Genomic DNA, 9,428 nt, shown 5'->3' with positions numbered 1-9,428 from the left:
AAGCCATTTCATTCTCTGAGATAGCATCTATTACCTTCATCAATGTATCTGCAAGTATTCTTTCAAAGGTAACAAAAATTTTATATTATTTTCCTAATATTGCCATATTGAACCTACTTGCAGAAGTTCAAAATTATATTTTATAAGCTTATACAAAACTGTGAAAATCTGAAGAGATGTTACTTATTGTCCCAACATGCTTATAATAAACATTTATGAGTTAAGACATTAAAAACACATTTTTCTCTTAAGAAAGAAAGAAAAAACTCCACCAGCTTTGGTTACATTCTCTGGTTTTCAACCCTGGCTAAACATGAGAAGCACCTAGGATAGTTTTAGACACGTTGACTTCCCAGGTTTCATCCCCCCAGATTCTGATTCAGTTGGTCTCTGGTGGTGCCGCAGCACTAGTATGTCCAAGAAGCACCCCGAGTGCTTGTAATGTGTAGGCAGGGGTGAGACCTACTGCCCATGTGTTGCTTAATTAGAATCAGGTTTGTTAGGGGACAAGTGTGGGAGATTGCATTCCTAGTTTAAATTAGTGTCTGGCTAGCCTTAAATAAGGCAAGATAAATAGGTACCTTCGTCCTCCATGAGTAATGGTTCTCTGCCAAGGCTTGGAAAGCCATTACAACTTGGTCATTGAGTTGAAGTTCATCCTAACTTCGCTCTTGCCCTGGCAGGAGGGTTCTTTTACTTCCATCCTTCTCTAGCCACTGGCTGGCCTTTTCAGGTACCACCCAGACTTTTACGTCATCTCCTGGGGCCTGTGGTTTAAATCGGCTGAGCTAATCTCCTTCTTGATTTGCTCTCTCACTCCAGAGATTTCCAGGATGCTCTCCTTGGACTCAATAGGCCCCAAGCTCTGGATCCTGCTCCCTTCCATTCCCTTCACTGCCAGTGGCTCTGTTGTTTGCCTTGTGTGGCCCTGCTGGGCTCTCCCTGAAGGCCCCCAGAGCCTGGGCTGAGCACGGCAGGCATTTTCCACTGCTGGCTCTTCTTGCCAGTGTGAGCTCTATCAGCAACAGACTCTTCTTTCTCCAGGTCCCTGCTGCTCCTCACTAAGCCTAGCAGACAGACTCTTTCCTTGGGCCTTTTGTATCAAGGAGGCAAATGTAAACTCTGCCAATGATTGCATTACTATGAACACAGGCAGCACAGAGTAGGTGAGTTAGCTCAAGTCAGCCAGGGACCAGAGAGGCAAACCTTTCCAAAGCTGCCCTGGCAGGCTCTCAGACTGTGTGTTTGTATGTTCTTGTGTGTAGGTCAGCACCACACCATGGAGAAATCTGTACTTTGGTCTGACTGTGTAACTAGGTAAACACAGCCCTGGTAAGCTGATGCTCAGGGATGCCTACACATAGTGATGGTCTTAGGGATTTAGAGAGCCAGGCAGCTGGGAAAGGCCTATAGAAAGAGGAGTGGCAAGTAGGATCAATAGCTTCTAGGCCCAGGGCTGCTCTTGATGGCATGATCTTTGGCAAGTCTAGGCTTCATTGGGCTTCTGGTTTTGGGGATCTGGTCACAATACAGCTTCAGACTCAGTAAGCAAGACCTGAGACTCCACATTTCCATCATACTGTCCTAGATCTTGCCCCTGCCACTTGTCAATGAAATAGCAAAGTTCTTGATGATCCTGGGATCTCTGTCTTTAGGAATTCCACGATCTTGGTAGGTGAACTCTAAGATCTTTAGTCTGTATCTCCTTGACTAGTGCTGCCTCCTTCTTTCCTGTCCCTACCAACCATTCAGTTCTCAGAACGAGGAGCCTTCAGATGTGGGCCTTGTAAGGCTGCCTCTTCTGTATATGCACTTCCCACCCCCTACCCCTGTTAAAGGCCTGGTCTTCCCACACTGCTGTGTATGGAAATCTTCCTCCCTCAGGGTCAGACATTCCAATGCAGATGATTCTCCCTTCCTCCCTTTGGCTGACCTTGTTTCCCAGCACAGTTTCTATTTCTGGGTGTGTTTCCACAAACACCTGGCTGGATAACAGGGGAGAGCCTGCATCCCACCCAAACCAACAGCATTTATGTGCAGCACTGAAGGGTGTCCACTGCACTCCGCAGATCAACTTCTGTGTGGAAAACTGGAAAGCAGCCCTTTTAAAAAAACAAGTCAACAACATGCCACCTCAAAATATTCTTCATGACTCATCCTTTCTCCCATTAAGTTTCAGATCCTCTCCCGTTAGGTGGTGGATCTTTGGTGACTAGCCTATTCTTTTTTTTTTTTTTTTTTAAAGATTTTATTTATTTATTTGACAGAGAACACAAGTAGACAGAGGCAGACAGATAGAGAGGAAGGGAAGCAGGCCCCCTGCTAGATCCCAGGGGGCCTATCTACCAGGACCCTGAGATCATGACCTGCGCCCAAGGCAGTGGCTTAACCCAATGAGCCACCCAGGCGCCCAATGACTAGCCTATTCTTTAAATAAAAGTCATTCAAAAGATAATTTAAAAAAGATAGACCTTTTCATTTCAATATAGCTTAACTACATTTTTAAGCATAATCTTTATATTGAGGATTTAATGCATTAAGATCTTGTGGGGGTTTAAACTGATGCAGTTTGGAGATCCCAAAGAATTCAAAATTCTGAATACAAAATGCTTGTAGGTCCTATGGGTGGGCTCTTTGGGGGGACAGGGCCAGCAGTGGGGGAGCTTAGTAGTTCTGAATGAAGGAATTGAATGAAGGAAACTGGCCCCTCCTCCCAGCTCTGGAACTGCTGGCACCACAAGGTGGCAGTATGGCACCACACGTGTAAAGCAGATGGCTACAGTGATTGGTTTGGCAAATTTTAACAATGTTTTCACCTATACTTTCAATTGCATCCTGTACTCTGCAACTGCTTGAGTCTCTTTGTCTAATTTTTGTTTTGGCGAGACAATCTGATTTCTTTCCCCCAAACTTTCAAGTATTACAGGAACCAGCAACACCATCTATGTAGGTTAAGAAACAGTAATGGTGACATTGTTTGCTCCTTAAACTTTCTTACACCCCCGCCTTTGTTTTATGGTACTTTCAAGTTGCACTTATTATAAAGCAAAAAGAAAGTGTTTTGCATAGCTTTTCCCACAAGTAATTGTAATGAGCTTTGGCTTTAATAATGGATTTAACCATATTAGACTTTATTCATATTGATCTTCTAGCCACACAGTAACCATACCCCTCCCCAGTCTGCTACCTCCACGTTAGACAAAATTAAAAAAAAAAAAAAAAACACTTGTTCCGTATAGCTAATTAAGAACACACCTGTATATCACAAAGGGGAGTATTCAGGCAAGGGACCTATTCATTGGTCTAATGCAAATTTCCAAAATGATACGTTTCCTCCATGTTCCCAACCCCCAAATCAATTTTGCGTATATCTACCATTTGGTATTAGTAAATTTTCAACTCAAGTTTTAGTTTTAAAGGCAAAGAACCTTGTGTTTTAGTATCAGCCTCTAAAATCAGTTTTTAGTGATTACAGGTGCACGGCTTCTTACTAAGAGTTGCCCTAGAATAAGAGGGACTTTTTGCTTGTTTAATAAGCCTATTTATATTGAGCACATTTATAGCCATCTTGTAAAAGCTATCAAATATGGCATTTTACAAAGATATGTTCAAAGATTAATAAAGGAAAAAAGCTTCAAAGTTGGACATTTCCCACCATGTCAGGTAGTGAAAATGTCTCAGTAATGAGAATACTGCTACATTAGATAACCAGTATGCTAAGTAGTGGCTTTTAGCTCTCTCCCTATTCCATATATGTGGTAAAGAATGAGAGGTGCTCTCCCACTTACACTTTATAACTGAAAGTGTAGTTTATGGCTGGCTAATGTATGTTACAGCACATGAGTGTCAGTCACCCCCTGGGGTAGATGCAGGCCACCTATTGGTACATACGTCATAAAATAGTAATTCTTTAATAAATAAAAGTTCTCGGAGGTGAAGATTTTACAATGCCTCTGACTTTAAGAAATATAAACAGCATGATTAGCTAATGTAGGTGTCCTTACCGCATATCTAATTTAAAAATCCAATTAACACCAAGAGTGGCTCTGGAAAGGATTTGCAAAATGTTTCTACCAAGAAACTCTTCTTAAAAGCCTCTCACATGAGGAAGATTAGCCAAGGAAGTCGCTTTCAACCTATTAATTAAAAAAAAAATTTTTTTTTAGCCAATAAATATTCCTATGAGGGAAAGTAAAGAGAACATTTTTAGCAGGATGCAGGGAATATGTCCCCTCCCACTATGCAATGTTTGATGCCCCCCATCATTAGCAGCCTAGCTGCCCATTTCTTATCTTGATTGACAGGTTAATAAGGGACCTGGGGCTATCTTTTCAGTATGAACACACAACCTTACCAATTACTTTTAAATTATTGCTAATCTGTCAGAAAATAACAAGCATGGGGAATAAAAATATCTGAAAAAGTGAAATGTCTGAAGAAGCTTTTACTTCCGGTGCTTTAAAAGGTTTAGTTCAGAAAACTTGCCAGAATTTAGTCAATAGATTTTAGGGAGAGGATTTTTTTTTCTTTTTCTTTCTTTCTTTCTTTTTTTTTCTTTTTTTTTTTTTTTTAAGAAAAACTTGTAGTTTATAATAGTTCATTGGTTCAATTAGGGGCGAAAAAGAAGGGAGTTTTGTAATGCAATTGTCCAGCAAAGGAAAACGCTTTAAATTGGGGGATTATGTGCACAGACCACCTGTAGGGCATTCAGAGCCCTTTTCTATAATGCTTCAACCCATGCCTAGCTGCCTGCAGGCTGGCTAACAATGCCGGGAAAAGCTGTTTAAAAGGCTGAGCGCACTTGTGCCTCTGGTCTTCACTAACTGTTACAAGTCTTCCTCTCCCTCGCTCTCTCTCCTTTTTAAAGTAAAAGTCCCACATCCCTTTAATGGAAGAACTTTAAGGCTCCGCGGTGGCCAATTGGTCTGCACCAAGAGGAGCCGGGCAGCAGGGAAAGAAACTTCAGACTATACAGCACATTTGGAGAGGAGAAAAGATCAAAGTTTTTCAAACTCAAAAGACCAAGTTCCCTACAGATTAACCCTATTCATTTAGCTCCTCTTAAAGGAATGATGTGCTGGGCCACTGGGCAGACAGGTAAAAAGTTCAACAATTGCCAAAGCATTCTTCTGCTAATTCAACAGCCTTCTGCTCAAATAAATTAGCTTAGTCTTGACAGAGGAACAATAGCTTTTTCTCTAGGAAAAGCAGCACATTTGATATACACAAGCCTGGAAGGTTATTAAGATGTTAACCCGTTAGTCTAATCCATTAAAGAGCGCCTGCTCCACTACCAGATAGTCAAGTGACTTACACTGTAAAGTGTGATCTATGGTTTAAAACATTAACCTCTACACTTAAGCAGTGTGTTCAGTCCCTGAAAACCCAGGTGCTTTCAAAATCAGGGACACCAAGAAATAAATGTGGGGTTTTGAAGCTTTTAGTGATATTGTACAAGATAAATTAACAAGGCCTGAGTGCAATTGTTGCCTTGCAAAAGTTCCATTTACATATACTAAGATGAGTGTTATTATCCATGGATGAGAAAAGGGATACCATGAAAACACCATCTTTTGGGAAGGTGCAAAAACTCAATTTTGATTTCAGTTCAACAATGATATTTACTTTGCTAACAACTTAAGAACTAGAGCTTAACAGGTCATTTTCTCCATGCCTAAGGTCAGTGTACAGAATGAGAAACCAGAAAAGTCCATTTTTTTCAATGCATCCTTAGCAAGCACTTTAAAGGTAACAGCTTAGAAGAGGCAGGGGGAAAGGGTGATGCTTAAATCATTTATCAAAAGTCATTTTTATTGACAAAATAGAATACTTATATTTGTTCTTACAGGGGTGGCCTCTAAACTTTTTACAAAAAATGTACAGACTGTATATCTTTGGATATGTACATATTTTACACATTTTTACAATTTAACAAATAATTATATAAATACATCCTCTAATGTAAGAAACCCGTATTTACTTGGGGTGTATAATTAAGACATTTCTTGTTTGTTTATTTAAGGCATTTGCCTGGTCATTAAGAATACCCAAACCGTGCAATTCCATTAGGTCGCGGTCATTCCTCCTCTAGAATATGTTAGGAGTAAGAGTTTACGTAGAACAGTCGAGGGAGAAAAATAGGTCCCTCAGGTGAAATCTGTAGATCTGGCTTCAAGCTCAGCAAATGGCAACTAGCGAGGGCTCCAAACCTTGCGTTCTGAAACGCAGCAGAGTCCACCCTCCTCTGCCAACAGAGATTAACGCCTGGCGGGAGGAGCTCCTCGCATATCAATGGAGGAAAGGGGGCTGGGTCTGGGAGCCTTCAATGCCAGGTACTTTGTTCTAAGCGAGTCATTCAAGTCCCAGCTAATGGATACCATTAAGAGTTCATTATCATGCTAATAGCAATCAACACGGTGAAGGGGTGGGAACCTCAGCCCCTCGAGTGTCCCTTCGCTGCACTTGGTTTCCTCGCCCCCCTCCCCATTCCTTCCGGGTGCCCCCTCCCCTCCACTCAGACCTGGGACAAGGGCATCTGCTTTGGATAAGACACGGAGCTGGCCGTGCCAGATCGCCACGTCAGGCCGGTACTGACGTCGCTGTAGAGGGATCCCGCCCCACCGCCCGGACCCCCGCCCCCACCGGACCCCACGCCTCCACCACCCCCGGCTCCCCCGGGTCCCCCCGCGGCCGCGGCGCCCCCGCCCCCCGTGGCGCCCTTGCTGGCCCAGCAGCAGCGGGTGCACAGGGCACGCCACGACTCTAGCGTCTTGCCAGACCAGACCCACACGCCCGAGGTGATGCCCACCACGAGGCACATGAAGTACTTGAGCATGAAGACAGCGTAGTCGGGCCGGCGAGCCTGGTCTGGCTGCAGGTCCCGTAGGCACGGACAGTTGTGCGTGGCCTCCCAGCGCGGGCGGTTGTGCTGCTCATAAAAGAGGCAGGCGACGACGACGGCGGCGGGCACGGTGTAGAGTACGGTGAAGAGACCTAGGCGGATCATGAGCTTCTCTAGTTTGTGCGTCTTGGTGGGGCCGCCCTGCTGCTTGATAACCGAGCGGATACGGAAGAGCGACACGAAGCCGGCCAGTAAGAACATGGTGCCAATAAAGAGGTAGATGACGAGCGGCGCCAGCACGAAGCCGCGCAGGTTGTCGAGGCTCTGGTTGCCCACGTAGCAGATGCCAGCCACCGGGTCGCCGTCCACGGAGCTGAGCGCCAGCACGGCGATAGACTTGACGCTGGGCACGAGCCACGCGGCCAGGTGGAAGTATTGCGAGTAGCCGGCGATGGCCTCGTTGCCCCATTTCATGCCCGCCGCCAGGAACCACGTGAGCGACAGGATCACCCACCAGATGGAGCTGGCCATGCCGAAGAAGTAGACGAGCAAGAAGACCACGGTGCACAGCGCCGGGCCCGTGGTCTCGTAGCGCACGTGCTGCTCCACAGCGCCCAGCTCCTCATACTCGCCGCGCCCGCCCGGGCCGCCCGCTCCCGCTCCCGCCGCGCCCGCGCCTGCCGCCGCCGCCGCCGCGCCGCCGGCTCCTGCCGTGCCGCCCGCGCCCGGCGCGCCGCCGCTGCACGCCACCTTCTCGTGGCCAGCCACCAGTCGTACCAGGTAGCCGACGGACACGAAGAGGTAGCAGGCCGAAAGAAAGATAATGGGCCGCTCGGGATACTTGAAGCGCTCCATGTCGATGAGGAAGGTGGAGACGGTGGCGAAGGTGGACACGAAGCACAGCACAGACCACAGGCCGATCCAGAAGACGGTGAAGGCGCGTTCGTCCTGGCTGAAGAAGGGGTTGTGGCAGGGCAGCGCGCAGTTGGCGATCTGGCCGGTCTTGACGCGGTTGTAAAGCGGATGCCGCTCGCTGGACACGCTCACCATGGGCGCGCGGCACTGGCAGCCCGGCTCGCAGGGCGCTGAGCCGCCGCCAGGGGGCCGCGCCTTCCCGCCACCGCCGCCGCCGCCGCGCGTGGGGGGCGCCGCTGCGTCCCCGCCGCCACCGCCCCTACCGCGGGACGGGGGCCTGGCCCCCGGTGGGCGGCCGTGGCCGCTGCCGGAGGGCGGCTGCTCACCCGGAGGCGGCGGCGGCAGGCGGCGCGGCGGACTGGGTGCGGCTGTGGTGAGGTCCGTGCGGTTGTAGTCCATGCACAGCGTGTCGGGGTTGCCCTGCTCCGGCAGCCGGTCGCAGCGCATGCGGTCGGGCCACGCGAAGCCGTACTGGCGCATGAGGGGTGCGCAGCCGGCCTTGGCGCGCTCGCATACCGAGCGGCAAGGAGGCAGGGGCTTCTTGTAGTCCTCCAGGCAGATGGGCGTGTACATGCTGCACAGGAAGAACTTGAGGTCCGGCGAGCACTGGATCTCTACCAGGGGCCAGAACTGGTGCACCTCCAGGCCCGCCTCATCCTGCGTGTCGTGGTTGAACTGGTTGGGCATGTACGTGTAGTTGTAGCCGATGCCTTTGCAAAGCGGCACGGTAATCTCTTGGCACGCCAGCTCCTTGGCGGAGGCAGCCGCCGCGCCGCTCGAGCGCTGCAACAGCGCCAAGGCGGCCAGCAACGAGGTCACTTCCAACAGGTAACCCCACTCCATGCTGCGCGCCGCGGCCCCGCGCCCTCGCCCTCCAGGCGGCGCGCGGAGGGGCGCCGGGAGATTCGGCGAGGGAGCCGGAGAAGGGTAAAGCGGGTGTCCTGTTGGTCTCTCTCCTCGGGACGCGTCCGCACAGCGGGGTCCGAAGCCTGGGCACCGGCGGTGAGGGTTCTGCAGGCGTGCACCACAGTCCCCGAGAGTCAGCCCTCTCGCAGCACAGCGGCTAGTCTCCGGCTCATCGTCCCTCTTTCGCTCGCTTTCTCTCCCGCGCGCCCGGCCACTTCTCCACGAGGCGCCGGCGACGGTGAGGTGACTTTGCCGGACACAGAGGGCGGCGGCACAGCAAGTTTCCTTTCGGGCCGCGGTGCGCAGTCAAGATGGCTGGGCCAGGCCGCTCCCCGCGCCGGGTCAGCCCCTGCAGCCCCCTTTCTGTCCCCGGGGACTCATGCTCGCCCCCAAAGCTGCGCAGCTCTGCTGCCGGAGTTCGGGACCCGCCTCCGCAGAGGCCTCCGCCCTCTTTCCCCGGCGTCGGTCCGTCTGTCCACCTCCGGGACTGACAGACTCCGCCTCCGGTAAAAGTCCGCTCCGCGCTCCGGCCGGCAATCGGGCGAGGTGTAGGCAGACCCCTTCTTGCTAGACACACAAAACCAAATCCAGACCAAGAAGGCGGAGTAGACACCTGAGCGGCGCAGCCCGCGCCCAGCCGCCACCGCCTCCGCCGCCGCCGCCGCCGCCGCCTCCTCCTTCTCCTCCTCCTCCTCCTCCTCCTCCTCCTCGGCGGGAGCAGCGCCCTTCACCCAACTTCCCGGCTCCGGCCCCGCTCGCGCCGCCC

At 50.1% G+C, this 9,428-nt stretch overlaps 1 protein-coding gene across 1 annotated transcript; it reads right to left on the bottom strand.

Moving 5' to 3' along the window:
• Positions 1-5,790: 5,790 nt before the first annotated feature.
• FZD8 (frizzled class receptor 8) lies at positions 5,791-9,416 on the bottom strand. Its single transcript, XM_082739721.1, has one exon. It carries the CDS (start codon positions 8,597-8,599, stop codon positions 6,515-6,517), a length of 2,085 nt encoding a protein of 694 aa, XP_082595847.1. The 5' UTR covers positions 8,600-9,416; the 3' UTR covers positions 5,791-6,514.
• Positions 9,417-9,428: the final 12 nt, after the last annotated feature.

Source organism: Mustela nivalis, assembly GCF_964662115.1.
Source record: "Mustela nivalis genome assembly, chromosome: 7".
Taxonomy (NCBI): domain Eukaryota; kingdom Metazoa; phylum Chordata; class Mammalia; order Carnivora; family Mustelidae; genus Mustela; species Mustela nivalis.
The sequence above is the reverse complement of the archived record's forward strand: the minus strand, read 5'-3'. Positions and strand labels throughout refer to the sequence as shown.

Bases quoted from the DNA above. Each gene is read 5' to 3' on its own strand.
- FZD8 (XM_082739721.1), bottom strand. From the start codon at position 8,599: ATGGAGTGGGGTTACCTGTTGGAAGTGACCTCGTTGCTGGCCGCCTTG.